Source organism: Talpa occidentalis, unplaced genomic scaffold (assembly GCF_014898055.3).
Source record: "Talpa occidentalis isolate TD23 unplaced genomic scaffold, MPIMG_talOcc4v2.1 talOcc4.7, whole genome shotgun sequence".
Classification (NCBI taxonomy): domain Eukaryota; kingdom Metazoa; phylum Chordata; class Mammalia; order Eulipotyphla; family Talpidae; genus Talpa; species Talpa occidentalis.
In genome coordinates this window covers 23327866-23350697 of record NW_023605083.1, presented here as the reverse complement: position 1 = coordinate 23350697, position 22832 = coordinate 23327866, and the positions used below count along the sequence as shown (strand labels likewise).

Below are 22832 nucleotides of genomic sequence, written 5' to 3'. Positions count from 1 at the left end.
GCTGAGACTTTAACCCCTGTGCCACCAAGGAGGCCCTATTTCTTTTGTTTTTGATGATAACCAGTATTACATATGTAAGGTAATAATAGCTCCTTGTGGTTTTGACTTAATACATCCCTGATAATTAGGGATATTGAACATCTTTTCATGTACTGGTTGTCCATCTGTATATTTTCTGTGGAAAAAAATGTCCATTTAGACTGTGAAAAGAAGGGTAAGGAAAAAAGTTGGAGCCCATAAATGATGCCGTGAAGGAATTCTACCCCCTGACCTTTTCATAGACTCCATCCCCATCTCCATGCAGAAGAGAATTCAGATGTGGTATATATACACAATGTAATATTATTCGGCAATCAAAATAGATAAACTCAGGCCATTCGCAGCAACGTGGATGGAGCTAGAAGGAATTACGCTCAGTGAAATAAGCCAGAAGGAAAAAGGAAAATATCAGATGATTTCACTTATAGCGGGAATATAGGGAAACAAAATAAGATATCAGTGTAGGGCCTCCCCGGTGGCGCAGCGGTTGAGTGCTGGGTTGCGAAGCTGCCCGCGGTCTCTGCAGCGCCAGTTCAATCCCCGGCTGCTCCCCGGCCACAGGAGGAGGGTCCCACATGGTGCGCAGACCTCTCCTGCCACCCGCTGCTCCCCTCAGCAGTGTACTTCGGTCCTTCTGTCTGCTCTGCTCCCCGCTCTGGCTCTGGTGAATTCGTTCACCTTCCAGTGCTTCTGACTGTACCCAGTGCTTGCATGAATAATAAATAAATAAAATTAAAAAAAAAAAAGATATCAGTGTAAAATAATAACAGTACAAAACACAACAAAGCAAAAACAGACAATTATAAATCAGAGACATAGTGCAGGGGAGGAGGAGGGAGAGGGATCAGAGGGAGGGAGGAGCACAGGGAACTGTGGTGATGGTGCACAGGTGCATTGGTGAAGGAAATTCTGTGGGAACAACACCTGAGGGGGTGGAGGGAAACAAATATTGTTTAAAAATGAACAATGATATAAAAATATAAAATTAACAAAATAAAGGAAAGTGTTATTGAGGATGAAAAATTGGATAGAAGACGAGGAAATATTAGAAATTTCATTTAGCAGCACATAGTATATTTGCACCACTACCCTAGTTTCTCCACTCTCCCTTGTTTGCCTTTCTAGGGTATTTGGCCTTAGCGATAGCCTTGCCCACCTTCTCCCCAAAACAGGTTCCTTGAGTTCTCAGTCCTCACTACTCACCCAAATCTCATAGCTTTGGGGGTACTTTTGGCGAACACAGAACCAGCCTCAGGGAACACAAGTGAGGTTCTGAGAAGGCCCATTTCAAGCCCTCTGTCCATAAGCAATCCTGTTGGAGCTTCACCTCCCCGACTCAAAAGCGTTAATCAGAGAGATTGGATGGGGTGCCGATTAAAGGTCTCCTGTGAAAGTTTACAAAGACCTGTTCTGTACCCCCTGAACTCTCTCTTTCCCCCCTGCTGCTGCTGCCAAAACCGAACTTGCACTGGGGCCTTAGGGGGCCCAAGACAACTCCGTTTCCCCCACTGTCCCCACTGGAAAGGGTACCAGGTTCCCCAATTGCTGCACTTGGAATAACTGGTGTGAGAAAATGGAAAGGGAGGAATGTGCCAAATGAAATCCAAACCAAAGGGCCCAGTGACTCCGCCCCCTCTGGACTTGACAGAGGAGAAAACCCTAAATTCGAAAAACCTAACCTGAAGAAAACAATAAGAAAGAAAAAATCCCGAGAGGCATCCCAAAAAGCTGCCTCAGCTTGCGCGCGGGGCACCCTCCCACGCCTGCTGCACCGGGAACCCCGGGCGCCCTACGCACACACCCATGCGCCTCCCTCACCCACCCTCTTCCCTGACCCACCGCCCCTCCCTGACCCACCGCCCCTCCCTCCCTCCTCTCTGGTTGGCCCGGGAGCCGCAGAGCGCGGCGGCAGCAGGCGGAGCCGGGTGCGCCAGCCACGCACAGCCACCGAACTGGCAAGGGCGGCAGGCGTGGAACGCGAGCTCAGGTGCCAGGGCTGCTGGTGACAGCGGCCGCCGTGACAGCGCCCGCAACTGTCAGCGCGCACCCTGTGCCCTGCGTTCCTCCGCGCGGCCTTCGCGGTGCTGCCGAGCTGCCTTCGGGTCTCCAAGCTCCGGCGGGCGCAGCCGGGTCCCGCGCACAATAGCAGCCGCGGAGGCGGCTTCCAGCCCCGACGCCCGCCATGGGGAAGCCCGCGAGGAAGGGATGCGACTGCAAGCGCTTCCTGAAGAATAACTGGCTGCTGCTCTCCACCGTGGCCGCTGTGGTGCTAGGTGAGCCGAGCGGCGGGTGGGCGAGCGCGCACACTCACGCGTTCCCAGCGCCCAGGCCGCGTGCGGAGCGGGTGGGGGCGAGGGTGGGCACGGCGCTGGCAAACATTGTACCCTGGTGCCTGGGCACCCTCTCGGCCTCGAACCCCAAGCGGGGAGCTTCTCCCAGAGGGTGGTATCCCTGTGCGAAGAACAAAGCTCTTCAGAGGATCCCATTTGGGTGCCCCTGGAGCCGCCGGTTCTTGCTTCACCAGACTCGTCAAAGGGGCTTGGGCAAAGGCAAAAGGGAGGCAAATAGCTGTCGGTTTGTTTTTTTTTTTTTTCCTTTGGGACGCTATCTGCCTCCCCCTCCTGCACCCCCATCCCCCTATTTATTTTCCTGAACCACACTGCTGGGATTGAGATTGAGCGCTGCACACAAAGTCACACTTTAGCCTCCGCGTGGCTTGGCCCCCAGCAGGAGGGAGGGTGCGGGGTTGCCATTAATCACCCTGGAAATGTGCCTTCCCACAACGGGAGAGATGACTGCTTAAATCCGGGCTCTATAAAAACCTGTCAGGTTCGTGCCAGAATTCAGGGCTGTGTGGTTATTATGATCCGCAGGAGATCACAAGAAAAGAGAGCTATAAGACAACTCAGTTTACCCTCATTCCCACCCTGCTAATCCAAGAAGATCGCTTCCCTGAAGCTTCCCAAGGAAGTTCCTTGAGCTCCACCTTGTTTTTTTATTGAAAATAATTTTAAGTCCTATTCGCTTATTTTTCAACCAAGCGTGTATTTAAGTGATTCAGATCCATTAGGTGGATGTCTGAGCCATTGCTCAGAGGTATGGCTTATTTCTATGTGGATTCTGAATCTCTGCCAGGTTATCTGTTTTACAAGTTGGTCTCTGGGATGCATCCCTTTGAGGTTGGAGCCACTTGTCTCTTTTTATCTAGGGGCTTACATAGGTGGGAAAACCCAGCAGGTGAGACTCCTTTGTAGTTTCCAGCTTCCCTTTAGAAAAGACCTGGTTTGCTGAAGGCAGGCAGGGGGCACCCTGTCCCTCCCAGCCTCATGCACGTTCCTCTCCAGTTGATGCTTCTGATTCTTGGAATATTTGACGTTGCCTCCTCCCACCCCCAAAAAAAGCCTGTGCACGTTAATGGGATTCTCAGGGTCAGATTTGCTTCTCCAGAACTTTGTAAAGTCAGATTTCTAGTAAATAAATAACATCCTGGAACTGCCTTAGCCGACTATCTCATTTTAGATGCTTTAACTATTTCTCCCAAGAAGTGGCTTAGGGCAATTTTAGGGAAGGTTTATCCTGTCCCACTACATTTAAATAACAGAGACTGCAGAGAGATTTTACTCCCCTCCAGCCAAATAGAGGGGAGGATCTTGTTTTCCTAATGATTAGAGACCAGAATTTAGTGTTAACTCTGATTTTAAGGACATTGGGGGAGGAGGGTCCTAGACTTGCATCTCCCTTCTCTATCCCCCCCCCCGCCATTTCCTACAGTCTTGGGGTTCTCCATAGTCACCTGCTAACACACCAGTGTTGTTGAGCTTACCAATTCTCTAGAAATAGTTTGAAAAAGACATTGAGCAGTTGTTTGCTGGCCTTTATATATCTTCAGGGTGAAAATGGATCACATGCTCTTATTACAGGTATGACCTTGGGTAAGCATTGTCCTCCAGTTTCAACACTTGAGACAGAAGTTTGATTCAGATATTCTTCTCCAGAACAGAAAAATCACTGTTTGAAAATGTTAAGTACCCAGCTGAAGTCTTGTTAAGTACCGGACATTTGCTCCTCCAGGAGCAATACAGGGTATTCATGTGATCCTGTTCGAGAAGTGTCCGACCTAGGCCACCCCCAGTGTACCTATCACAGGCATTTCCCAGGGTCCTCCTCTTTTTTCTCTCTCTTAGGAGCTTTGTCTCTAAATGGAAATCATACCCATGTTTATGTAGTTTATGCTTGTTTGTTTAACCAGAAATTAAATTCTAGCCAATTTATGGTACTGAGTCCATCCATAGTCCTTACTGGGTCATTATAGTAATTTGTTTTTATAACAACATCCTTAATTGATACAGAAAATCACAGGTGCTCTCATACAGGTACCTTTCTGGATTCTTCAACATGTTGATCTTGACAAAAAATTTTTATATTCACTAACTACCCTGATAGTTACCCTGATTATAGTCATTGAAACATTTGGTTCCTGATATAATTCAACAACCATGGCACTTTAAAGTATTTTGGTTATTAAAATGAGGGGCAAGCTTAAACTCTTGAGTTTTCAAAACATAGCATGTAAGGGGAAATGCAGCTCAAGCTCATCTCTTTTAGGTATGAGCGTTAATTATTTTCATGGACAAAGAGATGGGAAGGGCTAAACATTTTCTCATATTTCTTATTCACAAGATGAAGAGATTGAATAGTGACCCTAATTGCTAATGTCTGTGAAATTCTACAAAGTCCTGGAAATAATATCTTGGATTTTCACATGAGAGACCTTTTTTTATTAATACCATTAGGAACAACTTTCATTACATTAATGGCAACTCTTACAGACTTTTCCCTGCTTCCCTAGCATAGTAGAATGCACACAAAGCCTGGACTCAAGAGTCCTCAATTTGAATTCCAAAACTACTAGACTCTACAACTTGACAAAGTTCGCTTTTTTGCATCCTCAGTTTCCTCATCTGGAAAGTAAGGTTATTAGTCACCGTCTCATTTGTTACAAAATTGATTGGGACAGTGTGAAAATATGTGTGATTGGCATATAACAGGAACTTGATCAAGTTATATTAGGGTAAATCTGAACATTTCATTTTGAGAAAATTAATATTTTCTTGTGACATAGGGTCTTTCTTGGTCTTCTCTGTTCTACATAGTGACTTGCCTATAATTTAGGGTCCAAGGTGATTCAGGTGTTTTGATGACATTTTGTCCAGGCAAGCAACCTGCCTTCAAAGCGTTATTCATTTTTTATTTAAAAAAAAAAAGAAAGGATTTACCATTTTGTTTGGTGCCCCATATATCCTGATTTTCCGTTCACTTAAAAAGGCAGAAATTCTGAGGGAAGAATTTTTGTGCTTCAAGTGAGAATTCTGTCCAAACAGAATCAGTGAGTGTGAGGATTCTGTTTCGGGGCATTCTGATCCGAATCCCCCAATAATGATCATATAGCTTGTAATGTTGGTGAAGAACTCATGGAATTCTCACCCTGTTCACTTGTTCACAATATAAAGTCTGTTCTATCTCTCCAGATAGCCTATTTATTTATTTCAGTCATTTGAAAAATCTCTGAAATAGATGTTGTTTACATGGCCGAGCTGACAAGCTTATTCATTCTAAATAATTTTCTTCAGAGTGCTGAGGAAGGAGTCATTTATAGATTCAGATCCCATTATCTAAAATTGAGAACAATTCCTTCACGTTCTTAGTAATACCCATGCCTAGTTTGAGGTCTAGCAGGCAAAATGAGGGGCATCCCAGGACCCCCAAGCCTGCACGCTCTAAATGGGTTCTGCCATCCAGCACATAAAGACAAAATATACTCTTAGTGTGAAAGATTGTCAATAGAAAAGAACTTTAATAGAATTAGTGTGCAAAGAGAGAAAATAGAAAGGATACTGCCTCCCAATGAAACACCCAATGTTACCCATCCCCTCTTGGGTAAATTCCCAGCCAAACAGGGTTGGCCCAAAGCAGGGCCACCGAGTCCCAAAAGTTTGCCACAAGTATAAGGCACCTTCTGGCTGGGAACCATAGGAGAGGGGCAGAAGGGGCCAGACAAGTCTGGAAGGAAAACAGCAAAATCAAGGTATAGGTCAGAATAAAGGCTGCCATTGTCAGCCTTCCCATGGGTTTCTCACCCATGCCTGTTTCAAGTATCTCTTTCCATGTCCCCCAAGTCCCTGATACAGGTCCAAAGCCAAGAAGCAATCACAGCTTCCTCTTCACATGTCTCTCTGTTCCACATGCCTCCTCCAAGTCTTCTCCCTCAAGTCTTCTCTCTCCCCAGAACTTCCTAGCTTCCCCTCACCCTCAACTTCACCCTTCCTTAGGTGGAGCAGGTGGAACCTCCCCCTTTTTAGATTACACTGTTACAGCTCTGGTATTGTATATCTGGCAGTGATAATTTGAGTCATGACATAAGCTCTCTTACTTTGTCTGTTTTTGCATATATCTGTGAGGCCCCTGGGAACAGGGACTGACAGCAGTTTGGCTGATTGCAACCCATCACCTCCCCTGCTTGGAGGATTACACCTATCAATAATACTGAGAATATATTTTATTATAAACAAAACTCATTTTCTCTAACAGGTCCCAGGCCTGGTACTACTGGGCCTCTAATCAGCTCAGCCTTGGAATATACCTGTAGTGGCCAACACAAATCATTCATTAATTCAACAAATATATATTGGGCAGCTACTGTCTACCAAGGACTGTCCTAGAGTCAGATAATATAGCAGTCAACAAAGCAATAAAATACCTGTTTTCATGGGACTTCTGTTCAAGTGGAGAGAGCTAGACAGTAAACAAAATAAAGAGGTCAATGTAGGGTATATTAGTTGGTGAAAAGTGCTCTGGAGTAATAGAAAGCCAAGAGAGGATTAAGGGTATAGTTTTAAATAAGGTGTTAGGGAAGGCTTTGCTAAGGTGATAATTGAATTGAAACTGTAAAAAAGAGAAGGGACATGTACACAGAGATCTGGAGATCATCCTGGCTTGTTTGGGAATGAGTGGTGTGGATGAGGGAGGGGAAGATGAAGTGGGGGCTTGGAGGGGACAGAATAGCAGAGTGGTGTAAGCTCTTCTAAGGACTTTGACTTTTACTGGGAGATGGGAAACCATTAAAAGGTTTTGAGCAGACCAGTGACATAATCTGGTTATATTTTAATTAACTTTCTCTGGCTGCTGCTTTGGCCAGGGGCAAGGCTAGAAGCAGAGAGATGAGTTTAGGAGACTGGTACAGTTAACCTACTGTATATTTTATTCATTATGGCTGGTGGAATCTCAGGAAATGCTTATGAAACATCAATTGAAAAAATCGCAACTGTAAAGTAGGTGTAACTATTTTGCCATATATGGATGAGGAAACTGAGAGTCAGAATATTTGGGGACTTGCTCAGGACCACTCCGATAATAACTGGCAATGCCGGATCTTCCTTTCTTTCCCCTCCTTCATTCTCCTCTCCTCCAGTTTTGCTCCTCCTTTAATACTGGCCCTTGCTGACTTGCTTGGGAATTGTGGTAGTCTGGCTGTGGGCCACCCTAGGGTAAAGAATAAGGATTCTCTACGATGTATTTTGGTCTGCAGTAGCCCCTTCTCTAAAACTGAAAAGAGACAGAAACGTGCCTCCAGTGTGGAGGAATTGTGGTGTGTGCATTTGGAGCAACTCAAGCTCACACTTACCCTGGCATCTCTGTACATGAGGCTGTTCTCTCTTTCACCTTCATAATCAGCCCTTCCTACCGTTTAACAGAGTGGTTTGGCATCTCTGGAACAGAGGTTGTGATTGAAGAATATGAAAAAACAAAGCTAGGCTGCAGGGTGGGGGCCATGGCCAGATTCTGGAACCCCTGAAATGCCATGCTCAAACATGGTCCTGAGGATAGTGGAGAGCCTGGGAAAGATTTTAAGTTGGTAAGTGATGTGGTCAGAGCTATACTTAAAAAAGATCACTGAGATGTATGGATATGGAGCATGGATCCAAGGAGGGCAATTTTGCAGGTAGGTGGGCAGACCCCATCCCCAGTGGATTATTGTCAAATTTCAGGCAAGGAGAGATTGGGGCCTTGACTGGGCAGCAGCAGGAATGGCAAGGAAAATATGGCTGTGCAAGGTGTTCAGCAGGTTATCCTGATGGGTCTTTGCTGAGTTTGGTCTGCAGGAAAAGGAAGTCGTGATCTCTAGCAGGATAGGGAGTCCCGGAAGGCACGCCAGTCTAAAAAAGAACTATTATGTTCTCCCACAGTATAGAACCCATATCTATTTGGTATTTATTATCCTATAGTTAAAATATAGTCCATGTTTCTGCCTCCTTCACCAAACTATGAGCCCTTAAGAACAAGAAAATGTGCTAGCCCCTCTCTGTACCCAAAGCACCTCTCACAGTGCCTGGTAGGTGCAATACATTTGTGGAATTGTTGAGTCATTTATCACTCAAGACATAACAAGATGTCCTTATACATTAAATGAATAATGAGCCTCAAAACTTACCTTGAACTCCGTTTGCTCTATAAATTCTTTGCCTGTTAGCCTCATGATCTGCATCAGTACACAGATTAACACTTAGTCTATCTATTTATGTCAAACATGTTAATCTTTTCTTTCTCAAAACTAGATTACAGATCCCTCGATGGCAAAACACTACTATTACTGCTATGCGCACTGAAAAATGAAATGAGACTCTAAATTAGTGATGAGACTGACTTTTAAAGCTCTGTAAGGGGACCTCCCGGGTGGTGCAGGGATTAGAGACATCGCTGTCAAGCTATCACAAGCCACTGCAGCACAAGTTTGATTCCCTAGGCCAGGGAGCAACCCACATGGCACAGCAGACCTCTCCTACCTCAACTGCTGCTCCCATAAGCAGTGTATTTCAGTAGATCTGCCTATTCTGCTCCCCACTCTCTCCGGTAAATCCTCTCACCCTCCTACATCTCTGGCAGTTCTTGTATGCATAAATGAATAAATATTTTTAAAAAATAATAAAAGCTATGTAAAGACATGTATCTGATATTTAAACTCTCAAGGTCTTTATTTCTAATCAGAGAGAAAAGGGGTTTGGATTAGCCAGAAGCACAAAGAGGATCCTATTAATGTGTCAAATCCTGTTTATAAGTAGTGCGGTGTGATAGGTTTGTTGAGAAAGAATTGGAAACAAAAGTTCTGAAATTTGTTGCCGATGTCTGCAAAAGCTTAGGATCAGGAGGTAGTGGTATGTTTGCTATATTATTGATCCTGGATGAGAAAATCTCAGGTTTTTTCTAATGTTAAGATCCTTTAGCTCTATGATTGCATAGTCATTCCTCAGTTGCTCAGAGTCAGGGCTGCTCTTGCATAAGAAACTAAGGGAGTGTTAAAAGTTATTGCCTACTGGAGGATGAAATGACCTTGACATTGAGCCATTTGTTCAGCATTTGAACAGTGACCCAAGTCACTGTTGACCAGTAGTAAATTGCGTATGGGTAATGTTCTCTGTCAGTATTAGATTATCATGGCAGTAATATGAGCTCAAACAAATTTTTATCTAACATATATATATATATATTTATCTAACATATATACATATTTTTACATGTAGTTGCTTAGTTATATTAGAAAAGAGGTCGTTGAGCTGGCTTGGTGCAAGTTCCATATATTGAAGAATTAGGAAAAAAATTTGGGTCTTTGAATGCCTATGCCTGGTACTTTCATCTTTGAAACCAAATTAGAAGTCACCAGATCTGAGGAATCACCAAAAATATTTTGATATTTGGTTATTCTGTGCCCAGAAGAAAGCTCATTTTTTATCACACCAAAATGCCAAGCAAAATGATCTGACCCACAGATAATTATAAAATGAATATAACAAAAGTATAATACAAAATTACAAAATGAACCTTATAAAATTAAGTCTTAGACTCTATACATCAGAGTTGGTATACATATATTAATGCAATCAATTGGGAAGACTTTAAATGTAAAGAACAGAGAAAGAGAAAAGAGATATTTATGTGCTGTGAATTGATCTGCCTGTCTGTTTAGCTTCAGTACTCAAAAAAGAGAAGGCTGACAAGTATTCATATCTTGTTAGATGTTAATTAACCTGAGATATAGTGTTTTATTTAAAACTATAGGATCAGAGTTACCCACCTGTCAAAAATTTGAGCAGCAAACATAAGAAGGAAACTTCAAATGAAGATATGTGATATCAAAAATTATTGTGTGCTAAATCAGGTGGAGCTGACATCACAGCTCAAATGTATGAAAAGTCTAGGTTAAGTTATATAAGGTGTAAATAAATAGGATTAGGAATTAACTATTGGAGAGTTTGTACGCAGTCATGTGATCATTTGCTTATAGAGAGAAAGCTTCCAACATTAATTACTTGTGAGAAATGTGATTACTTTTAGAGCTGAGAACGAAAATAACTGTCCTATAGGGAGTCAGCAATATGCTGGCCTGACGCCAGAGAAACTCAGTTTGCCTGAGAAACTGCATTTCTCCCTGGTGTCAGTGTCACTAGGAATCTGAGGTCACATATACTGTGGGGACTTGAGCACTCTTGACAAACTAAATTCATTTTAGATGACATGGAGTGGCCCATTTAAATTCCCCTGCAGCAGTGTCTGTTAAAGTAGCAAGTGTCATCAATGGTCCTTCCTATTTGAATATTAAACATATATCTAATAAAAAAACAATATTGGAGGCAGTTACTAATAAGCCATTAATTCACATCAGGGCAATAGTAGCTCTGCTAATAGAGTTAGAAGGAGCTAATTCATTATTTTTGCTGAAGAAGCAGCCCTAAATTGCAACAAAGAGTGCTCTGTTGTAATTAGTACACTTCACAGTAACACCTCTGTTAATGGAAAGGAAGTGTTTCAGTGACTCACTTATTGCCAGAAATGTTACTACCCTACATTTAAAAAATATGTCTGTTGCATCACCAGAGGTAGAATATTTCTTTTCCAGCAAGTACTTACTTCCTGGGATGGACGGACCTATGTAGACTCATGAATGCTTCGTGCTATGTGTCTTGTTCCCTTTCCCATGCTCACTCCAGCTGTGTGAGCTCCAGGCAGTGGTTACCACTCCTCCAGAAGTAGGAGAACACTAACTGTGTCTCGTTCTCCACCCCAAGGCTGAGGTCTTTGTTCCCAGGCCCCTTCTTATTCACAGAGTCTCTGTGGCCACCAGTAGGACAGTTGTCACAACATATCTTTATGTGTTCAGAAAGAGTGCTAAAACCAACATCATGTGACTCTCTGCTTGGTCTCCTCATTGAAGAAAAGTGGTGGCTTTTGGAACTGGACCTTGGATTTAGAAATGACTTTAGAAAGGGTCCACATTGTGTTTATTCTTGTAACTGCACTAAGACAAATGTTTGGGTTCAGTGTTATCAGATTACTTATTCAACTAACGGGGAAGCCCTAAGAGAAAGGAGCTCCAGTGAGATTGTATAATTATTTTTTTACCACTGTTCTATTGCTTCAAAGTTATCTGGTTACTTATAATTCAGTAAAGAATTAAGTCAACAATAACAACAACCAAAAAAAAGGCACCATAACCAGAAATATACAACTACAGAAAACCTAGTCTCTAAGCTTCTTACTATTCTAGAAAATAAACTGATTCTGGTCAGTTTCTGTGGGTACTTCATGTCCTTAATTGTTCTCTGAGTCACTGAACCACTTTTTAGGTTCATATTAGATTCCTCACATTTTTCTCCTTTGAAAAGGAGATATATTTTTCTCCTTTAATCAAGCCTAAAAGCTAATACTTTGTGGAGGTTTTACAGTAAATTTTATGCACATTTATTTCCGTTTGAACCTCAGCACAAGTGAGGAAGTTTATGCATTTTACAGATCAGGAAACTAAAATTTACGAAGCTTCAGTCACCAGGCTAAAGTCACAGTCATAGCTGGGATTTTTATGAGGACGATCTGACACCAAAACTGAGGTCTTAACCTTTAAGCAAGGCTACTTCCTTCCTAGCAAATCTTGATTTGCCTAATTGATAGTTCAAATCATTCTTGAACACATCACTCAATATGGTAGCTAAATAAAGCCTATTATCCTCTCTTTTGTTCTATCCCTTCTCTGTCTCGTTTCTACTTTATCCTGTCTGCAATGTTTAGTCCTTTCCGCATTCTTATATATAAACCTTCTCCTTGAACTTGTAGTTCTAGTGGGACTTGTCTGAGAGTTGCTTCCTAGGATGTGTTGTACTTGCTTGCCTTAATGCTTTTGCTCTTGTGTTTTGCCCACTAATAGCTTACCCATTCCGGAAGATGGATCTGATTCCTACTTTTATCATACATGCTTCTGTGATTACTCACTGGGAGATAATCTCCCTTCTCTGTATTTTATAATCCTTAATTTGCATTCCCAAGTTATGGTGCATTTGCAAACAACTCCCAATCCTGTCTGTGGCAGGCATCATTCATTGATTGTAGTACTTTTACTACAGGAATCTGTCATAGCATCAGAATCCTCAGAACTATCCTCCTGGCAACCACTGTTAGTCAAAGGAAATTGACATGTAGAATAGAAAGTACTGTCCATTGCTGGCAGAATGTATTCACTTAACAATCAATTAAGAACTCGATTTCAGTTGAACAAGTATTGATGTTACTAACAAAAGATGCAGAGTTGAAGTCTGTGTTTTGTCTTCTCAGTCTATCGGAGACAATGCATGCATAAAAATCACTTACATGAGCCTAAGGGTGGCAAAGACTGCATGTGCCTTGGGCCTTCAAAGAGAGGTAGAATTAGGAAACAGTTCCTGGAGGAGACCATATAGTTGGAATAGTCTTGAACAGGTGTGGTAAGATCTTTGGGCTAATGATTGCAAAGATCATAACTTTGGTTAGAGATAATGAGATTAGTCAAGAGGCCTTTATCTTATGTCCAAGTTTAGTGTTGTTTAGCATTGCTATGTTTGGTATTGGTATATTTCGTATGCTATGGTATTGTTAGGTATTTTTTTTTTTTTTTTTTAAGCTTATTGAAAATTCTACTGCCTCACCCAGCTCAAGATCCTCCCACAAATCTCCCACAACTCCAATCCTCATAGATCCCTTCTCTTCCCACTCTCTCTCCCCTGTCTTCTCTGATATGTTGAGGCGAACATAGTCTGTGGCATTCATTTGAGTGGACAAGTGGCACTTTGTCGTTGCTCAAAATTTTTTTTTTTTTTTTAATAAATTTTATTGTTATATTCCCCATACAATTGCAGCCCCCCCATTCTGACCCCAATCCCTCCCCTCCCACCCCCGCCCCCCTAAAAGTGTCTCTGGTTCATAGTTTTTTGTTGATTTTGATTTTCACTTTCTTATAGTTATTCATTTTCCTGGTCCCTTATTTAAGTTTTCTAGATTCCTGCTATGAGTGAGACCATCCGGTATTTTTCTTTTTCTTTTTGGCTTATTTCGCTGAGCATGATCCCTTCCAGCGCCATCCATGTTGCTGCAAATTGCATGTGTTTATCTTTTTTGAATGCTGAGTAATATTCCATGGTATATATGTACCACATCTTCTTGATCCAGTCATCTATTTTTGGGCATTTGGGTTGTTTCCAAAGCTTAGCTATTGTAAACAGTGCTGCTATAAACATAGGGGTGCAGGTGTTCTTTGGAATTGATGTTTCTGTGTCCTTTGGGTAAATAGCTAGGAGTGGAATTGCTGGATCATATGGAAGCTCTATGTTTAGTAGGTCCAGAAATCTCCATACAGCTTTCCACAGTGGTTGGACCAGTTTGCACTCCCACCAACAGTGCAGAAGAGTTCCTTTTTCTCCACACCCTCGCCAACATTTGTTGTTGCTAGTTTTTTTAATATGTGCCATTCTCACTGGTGTAAGATGGTATCTCATGGTAGTTTTGATTTGCATTTCCCTGATGACAAGTGATGTTGAACATTTTTTCATATGCCTGTTGGCCATTTGCATTTCCTCTTCAGAGAAGTTTCTTTTAAGCTCTTCTGCCCATTTTTTGACTGGATTATTTTCTTTGTTGTTGTTGAGTCTCATCAGCTCTTTGCAGATTTTTGTGATCAGTCCTTTATCATTAGTGTTGGGTGCAAAAATGTTCTCCCAGTTGGTGGGGTTTCTCTTTGTTTTTGTTATTGTCTCTTTTGCTGTGCAAAAGCTCTTTAATTTGATGTAGTCCCAGCTGTTTATCTTTGCCTTCACTATCACTGCTTTGGGTGATGTGTCTGTAAAGATGTCTTTGATGTGCAAATCACGTAGTGTTTCGCCTATATTTCCTTCTATATATTTTATGGTTTCAGGTCTTATGTCTAGTTCTTTAATCCATTTTGAGTTGATTTTTGTGTATGGTGTGAGGTGGTGGTCAAGCTTCATTCTTTTGCATGTAGCGACCCAGTTTTCCCAGCACCATTTATTGAACAAACTTTCTTTGCTCCAATGCATATTCTTTGCTCCTTTGTCAAAGATTAGTTGACCATAAATCTGTGGGTTTATTTCTGGATTTTCTATTCGATTCCATTGGTCTGTATGTCTGTTCTTGTTCCAATACCATGCAGTTTTGATGATTATGGCTTTGTAGTATAGTTTGAAGTCTGGGAGTCTGATGCCTCCATTCCCTTCTTTTTTTTTCAGGAGAGCTTTGGCTATTCGGGGTTTTTGGTGATTCCATATGAATTTCATCAATAATTGTTCTATTTCTTTGAAGAATGACATTGAAATTTTGATTGGAATAGCATTGAATCTGTATATTGCTTTTGGTAGGATGGCCATTTTAATAATGTTTATTCTTCCAATCCATGAGCAGGGGACGTCTCTCCATTTCTTTGTGTCTTCTTCTATTTCTTTTAACAGTGTTTTATAGTTTTCTTTGTATAGGTCCTTTACCTCTTTTGTTAGATTTATTCCCAAATATTTGATTTTTTTTGTTTCAATAACAAAAGGGATGGTCTTTTTGATTTCTTCTTCTTCAGATTTATTGTTTGTGTATAGGAAGGCTACTGACTTTTGCGTGTTGATTTTGTATCCTGCCACTTTACTGAACTGATTGATGAGTTGAATTAGCTTTTCTGTGGAGTTTTTGGGGTTCTCTATGTATAATATCATATCGTCTGCAAATAGTGATAGTTTGACTTCTTCTTTTCCTATTTGGATTCCTTGGATGTCTTTCTCTTGTCTTATTGCCCTGGCTAGGACTTCCAGTATTATATTGAAAAGCAATGGTGAGAGTGGACATCCTTGTCTTGTTCCAGATCTTAATGGAATTGCTTTCAGCTTTTCACCATTGAGAATGATACTGGCTGTTGGCTTGTCATAGATGGCCTTTATGATGTTGAGGTATGTTCCTTGTATCCCCAGAATTTCAAGGGCTTTTATCATGAATGGGTGTTGCACTTTGTCGAAAGCTTTCTCAGCATCTATTGATATTATCATATGGTTTTTATATTTCTTTTTGTTGATGTGTTGGATAACGTTGATTGATTTTCGGATGTTAAACCATCCTTGTGTCCCTGGAATGAATCCAACTTGGTCGTGGTGAATTATCTTATGGATACATTGTTGGATTCTGATAGCTAAAATTTTATTGAGGATTTTTGCATCAGTGTTCATTAGGGAGATTGGCCTGTAGTTTTCCTTTTTTGTGTTGTCCTTCTTCGGTTTTGGTATTAGTGTAATGTTGGCTTCATAAAACGTGTTTGGTATTGTCCCTTCCTTCTCAATTTTTTGGAAGAGTTTGTGAAGGATAGGCACTAATTCGTCTCTGAATGTTTGGTAGAATTCATTTGTAAATCCATCAGGTCCTGGGCTTTTGTTTTTGGGGAGGTTTTTTATTACCATTTCAATTTCGCTAATTGTAATTGGTCTGTTTAGGTGTTCTATTTCTTCTTTATCTAGCTTTGGGTGATTGTAGAGTTGTAGGAATTTGTCCATCTCTAGATTGTTAGACTTGTTTCCATATAACTGTTCATAGTAGTTACTGATTATTCTTTTGATTTCTGCTGTGTCCGTTGTGATTTCTCCTCTTTCATTGTTGATCCTGTGCTTTCTCCCTTTTTTCCTTTGTGAGCCTGGCTAGGGGTTTGTCTATTTTATTGATTTTTTCAAAAAACCAGCTCTTGGTTTCATTGATCTTTTGGATTGTTTTTTTAGTTTCAATTTCATTTATTTCTGCTTTGGTTTTTATTATTTCTTTTCTTCTACTGGTTTTGGGGTTTTTTTGTTGTTCTTTTTCTAGATCTTTGAGCTTCGAGATGAGGTTGTTTCTTTGCGTTCTTTCTTGTTTCTTGATGTGAGCTTCTATTGCTATATATTTTCCTCTTATTACTGCTTTTGCTGCATCCCATACATTTAGGATATTAGTGTCCTCCTTGTCATTCAATTCAAAAAATTTTTTAATTTCTTCTTTGATCTCCTCATTAGTCCAATGGTCTTCCAGTAGTGTGGTTTTTAATCTCCATGAGGTAGGAAAGTTCCTTGCCTTCTTTTTATGGTTTATTTCTAGTTTGATGCCTTCATGGTCAGAAAAGATGGTTGATATGATTTCAATCTTGGTGTATCTGTTGATGTTTGTCTTGTGCCCCAGTATGTGATCGATCCTGGAGAATGATCCGTGTGCGCTTGAGAAAAATGTGTACTCCGTTTTTTTGGGGTTTAGTGTTCTATAGATGTCCGTTAAGCCTAATTGCTCTAGGTCCTTATTTAGAGCTTTGGTTTCTTTACTTATTTTTTGTCTTGTTGATCTATCCATTGTTGATAGTGGTGTGTTGAAGTCTCCCACTACGTATGTGTTTTCTCTGATGTCTGTTTTCAGAGAGGACAACAGTTGTCTGATATATTTTGGTGCTCCTTCGTTTGGTGAGTATATGTTAATGAGTGTTATTTCTTCTTGAAGTATTGTCCCCTTGATCATAATGTAGTGACCATTGGGGTCTCTTTTTATCTTTTTGAGTTTGAAATCTGTTTTATCTGATATAAGTATAGCTGTTCCTGCTTTCTTTTTTGGTCCATTTGCTTGTAGGATTGTTTTCCATCCTTTAACTTTGAGCCTATTTTTATCTTTTGTAGCTAAATGTGTTTCCTGGAGACAGCAAAAGGTTGGGTTTTGTTTCTTAATCCAGGCTGCCACTCTGTGTCTTTTTATTGAAGAGTTTAGTCCATTTACATTTAGAGTTAATATTGATATGTTAACATCTGTATTTGCCATTGTGTTTGTCTTTCCTTTGATTTTATTTATTTATTCTTTTAATAACTTTTTTTTTTTTTTGGCCTTCTTTCATTGTTATTCGTCCCTCTGAGGTTCTGGCTTTAGGACTCCTTGTAGTATTTTTTGGAGTGGGGGTTTAGTTGCAATGAAATTCCGGAGTTTCTGTTTGTCTGGGAAGGTCCATATTCTTTCTTCAAAGAGGAAGGAGAGCTTTGCGGGATAGAGTATTCTTGGTTGGCATCTGTTTTCTTGGAGTCTGTTGACTATGTCCCTCCACTCTCTCCTTGCCCGTAGTGTTTCTTCGGAGAAGTCTGATGTCAGCCTGATTGGTTTTCCTTTGAATGTTATCTGTTTCTTCCCTCTTGCCAGCTTCATTATTTTTTCCTTGTCCTGGATTCTTGGGAGCTTTACTATTATGTGTCTTGCTGTATTTTTCCTTTCGTCGTGGAAGTTTGGTGTTCTTCTTGCTTCTTGTATATCAATTTTCAGCTCCTTCTTCACATTTGGGAAGTTCTCTTCAATTATCTCTTTGAATATTTTCTCTGTTCCTACATCTCTCTCCTCTCCTTCTGGTATTCCTATAACTCTTATATTTCCTTTCCTCATGGAGTCAGATAGTTCCCGAAGTCTTTCTTCGTTCTTTTTCCTTCGTACTTCTCTTTCCTTTTCTGTTTTGGTTCTTTTTATTTCTGTGTCTTCAAGATTACTTATTCGTTCTTCCATTTCATCTATTCTGCTTTCATTGCTTTTCCCAGAATTCTTTAGTTCTTCCATTAATTCTTTGATCTCCTGCATTTCTTTTACTTCCCTCTTTAGGGACTCAATTTCTTTCTTCTGACCATTGTTTTCCCTCTCTAGGGACTCAATTGCATTCTTCTGATCGTTGATTATTTTTCCCTTATCATTGTTTTCCTTTATGACTTCTGTCAGTTTTTTAATCATGGCAATTTTAAATTCTCTTTCTGGAAGGCTCAGAAATTCTTCCAAGTTATTGTCTTTGCAATCTGGGGGCTGGCTTTCTTTTTGTGGTGTGCTTTTTCTCTGGAGAGTTGCTAGGTTGCGTGTGGTTCTTCTCCTCCCTACTGTCTGTTTTCTAATTTGCCGTATGCGTTGGGACACTGTGTTGTTGGGACTGGCCGGCATCTTGGGTGGGCTTCTCTGTTCCCCTCTGGTTCTTCCAGGAGTCATCTGTCAGTTTCAAGCAGCCGGGCGGCCGGGGCTGTGTGCTGGTGCTGGTCTCCTCCTGGGGGGCGGGGCTCTCTTTAATGGCGCCTGGAGCTCACCTCCGCGGCGGATCCTGCAGGGTTCGCCTCAGCTCCCGTTCACGGGGTGTGGTGGCTGCAATAGTTCCTTTCCACTCACAGTCCTGCTTGCTGTGTCCGTTTTTCTTGTTGGCCGTTTTGGTTTGTTGTTTCCTCCTCTCTGCCGGTTGGAGAGTGCCGCCTCTGTGGGCGGGGGAGGGGAGCAGGGTTCTGCGCTTCCCTCCCTTCTGGTCCTCTTTTATGGCAACTTTCTTCTTCGGGCAGTTTGCTGGAGTCGTCCGTTTATCTTCCGTGTCCCAGTTCTCACTGGGACCTGCCGCTTTTCCTCCCTATTAACTTTTTTTAATGGGAGATCTTACTCGCAGCGTCTCCTCGCTGCCATGTTGCTCCGCCCTCCTATTGTTAGGTATTGTTATGTTTTTCTAACTTCTCTTTCATATGTTTCCTGGGGATAAAATGCTATCTCATGTGAGTCTGTCACACCCATACTGTCTCATAGGAGGTGCCCCACAATATTTTTGACTGATTACCAGTCCTTTCTCATTGAAGAAAAGAGATAAATTCCTGATGAGCCTATCACACTGATCTCCAAGTTACCCACTAAGTTGTATGGGTTTTTGAATGAAGACCCTGAAAAGCTCTTATCCAAGCCTGAATCATACCAAAGATACTTTTTTTATATATCCTGTTGACTTTATTTGTTTGGGTTTTTAATTTTATTATTTATTTATCAATCATTTACATATCTATATAACTTTGGAGGCATCTCAAACCCATTTTACTCCTAGATTGGAATCCCCAAAAGAAGATCAAGTCTGCTCACTAACATTTCTGATGCCATTTTAGTTTGAACTCAGCATGGCCCTGAAGTTCCAAGCCTGGAAAGCATATCTTTTCCCTAAGGAAGATCAGCCCTCAGGAAACTAGCACCAAAACTAACATGATTTCCAGAGAATTCTTTGCACTAGTTAGAGGGAATGGAAGATATATCTGTTAACCCAAAATTGGACCATGACACAGAGCTGAATCAGCCTTGAATGGTAGAATCTTTTGATTGTAGTATTTAGCAATTCCTATGTTTTCTCAGTTAATTTCTTTCTATCCTTTCACATCCTTGTCTACATTCTTCCTACTTTTATCTGTCTGAAGATTGTTCCAATTATTTTATATATATAAAATATATATATTACATATATATTATTTTGGGGGGGAAACACTAAGCTTGAAGAAAAGGTGTGCCATTCAAGATATATATATATATATATATATATATATATCAAGATATAATATATATAGAGAGAGAGGGAGAGAGAAAAAGATCAGGTAGTCTGTCTGTGCTGCCTGTTCCAGTAGTCTTGAACTTGAACTGCTTGGATCACACCAGATTTTGTCATTAAAAGGTCTGAAAGATGGGTTTTTACTTTTTTATTAACAAAAGTTGATTGTCATCCAGGAAATGTAACAGACTTGTCCTAATTCTGCTTCCTCTTCACTGATTCCTTCCTTATGCCTGCAGAATGTCCTGGATGGGTTTCCACAACACAGAGGAGAATCTGAGTTGAAATGTCATTTCGGAAGCTTCAGCCTCTGAGAAACATGTCCAAGTTTCATCTTTTAACTGTTTTCCACCTGCATGGAATATCAGTGTTTTCCAATAAGCTTCAGCTAGCTTGTTTATTTGGGCGGGGGGTGGGGGAACACTAGAAGTTTACATCTACTATTGTTTAAGTAGAAATGATTGAGTGAAATTTGATTTTTTTTTCTCAAGTGAGTAAGCATAGAAGATGTTTAAGATCTAGAATCCTAAAGTTACCTGAAGTGATACTCGTCACTGAGCCCTTACAGCCTTTGGGAATCTTGCACAGTGCTTGATGCTCTAAGGGAAAGGTGAAAGGATCCCATTGGATGGATTTTTTTCACCTGTAACTTCACACTGAGATTCTGTCTCTCCCATTTTACAGCCTCTTTCCATGCCCCAGAGATATCTATCGTCCCAGGGCAATACTGAGAAAGGGAGCAGAAAGTCTCACAAAGTATTCTGAGATTCCAGGAGTAAACAAAATCCTCAAATGTCACATGAAAAGATCATACTCACCGTATTAGATTTTTTTTTATGGTGGTCATCTTTTTTTTTTTTTAAAGATTTATTTATTTATACAAGAACCGGGGTACAGGCCAGATGTGTGGAAGGGTGAGAGGACTCACCAGAGACAGAGCGGGGAGCAGAACAGGCAGACGACAGAAATACACTGCTGAGGGGAGCAGCGGGCAAGACAGGAGAGGTCTGTCACGCCATGTGGGACTCTCCCCAGCTGGCCGGTATCGAACCAGTGCTGCAGAGGCCGTGGACAGCCTCACAGCACAGCGCTCAACCGCCTGCGCCACCAGGGAGGCCCCTTTATGGTGGTCATCTTAATTGCATTTATAGTAATTTCTAGACCTTAAATCTAATTTATTGTTGTTATCAAATGAGCTAATACATGTAGAGGTATTTTATAAAACTGTAAAATACCTTATAAGTGTTCATTGCTGCTTCCTAGAAACAAAAAGTGGGGACACATATAATAAAACTTGGATCCTGTATACCATGTTATTTTTTGAAGACACTAGCATGTCATTTTTTTTTTTTTTAAAGATTTATCCATCCATTTATACAAGCACTGGGTACAGTCAGAAGCACAGGGGTGTGAGAGAATTCACCAGAGCCAGAGCAGGGAGCAGAGCAGGCAGAAGGACCAAAGCACACTGCTGAGGGGAGCAGCGGGCGGCAGGAGAGGTCTGCGCGCCATGTGGGACCCTCCTCCGGTGGCCGGGGAGCAGCCGGGGATCGAACCGGTGCTGCCGAGGCTGCGGGCAGCTTCGAAACCCAGCGCTCAACCGCTGTGCCACCGGGAAGGCCCCCTGGCATGTCATCTTTATGAAATTTCTGGGTCCCTACTCTCATCTCCTTTGTGAAAAGGCATCTGAGCCCCTTTTAGTGGCTACATTTTGTGTTTAGTGACATAGTTGTTTAACATTATATACATGAGTGTTCTTTCCTTTACACATAATAATAAAATAAGCTGGCCCATCTTTGTCCTTCTTCCAGTGGGGATTAAAGAAGAAGTTTAAGTATTTATAAGCAGAAATTCCTGACCCAGTCTTTCAACACTGAGGATCATCTTCATGTTAATTTAAGAATTATCATACAATTCTTAGAATATATCTTAACTCACTTGAAGATAACTGTAAATATTTCTGCAGTCCTTCTGGGAATAGGAAAGGAGAGGTCAGAGTTATATCTTCATCGAAGTTAACAGAGAATGGTAAGCAGAGAAGAGCTGGCAGGCATCGTAGTCAGGAATCATGGAGAACAGAGTTCAAGTTTTTGATTGTGGTATTTAGTTGACAGAAGTTTTTGAAAAAGAGGTAAAGAATAAGCTGATGAAAATCAGAGAACCCAGTTACTTAAACTTAGCATTTTGGGTGCACAGTTCATCAAACTGGGAAAAACACGTCCAGAGCTGGCTGCTTTCTTCCTACCAGAGTTCAGATCTCTTCCTCTGCTCTCAAATTGCTTGTGATTAAAATGTATCATGGGTGAGATGACCAGATTTCATTTACACTTGGAGACAAGACTTTCTAAGATTGTGTAATGAACCAAGAAGGTGTTTATAGGAGTTGTAAAACTGGTTATAGGTAGTGTTCCCAGGCATCTGGTTTTAAGCTTGAAGAAAAGGTGTGTCATTCAAGATTCCAGGACCTTTCCAAAACATACAAATCTGGGGAAGGTATTTGTAGTTCCTTCAATGCCTTCAAGGCCAAATTATTTGACCAGGTAGAAAAGAGGAGAAGAAAGTGGAGTGTGACCATGAGTTGGTTCCTTTTCCATAGGAATGCATAAAACAACCTGATATGTAGAATTACCCATGAGATATGAACCATTTTAAAAGCATATAAAGTTATGGGATTAAAAAGAGTTGAACATAGGTGAAAAACAGATCTTGGAACTCACAAGTCATAGGTATCTCAGGAAATTACCCCATCACTCATGTATGGGACTCACACATCTCTGGGAGAAGAGGGAAAGTCTGGTGGTTCCTAGATTGAAATATTCACTTGTAAATTAGGTCTCTAAGCCAGTTGCATGCTTGCTGTAGAAACTGAATTCCTATGGGCCAAACCTGACTTTTCCCAACTAGTCTCAACCTTTCTTGAACCCAAGGGACTCTTTGGACCCCAGAGGCCCCAGAAACCTGAGATGAGTCCCAAAGTGTAGGAAGCAGGCACCCAACCTTTCATGGGTGCAGCACGACAGCCAAAGGAGGACAATGCCATAAGTCAGGAGTTGGTGGAGAAAACATATGGTGTTCCTCCAGATTTTTG

General features: G+C 41.2%; 1 protein-coding gene across 2 annotated transcripts in view; it reads left to right on the top strand.

Moving 5' to 3' along the window:
- Window positions 1-22832, top strand: part of SLC1A1 (solute carrier family 1 member 1) — a 140338-nt gene that overhangs the window by 60473 nt on the left and 57033 nt on the right. The window contains exon 1 of one of the 2 annotated variants that reach the window (XM_037493856.1): window positions 2104-2312. The exons of the other annotated variant lie outside the window; for it this stretch is intronic. Coding sequence (XP_037349753.1) covers window positions 2222-2312 — 91 coding nt within the window. The 5' untranslated portion in view covers window positions 2104-2221. Of the gene's footprint in view, window positions 1-2103; window positions 2313-22832 lie in introns of those variants that run through there. 2 annotated transcript variants of the gene reach the window in all.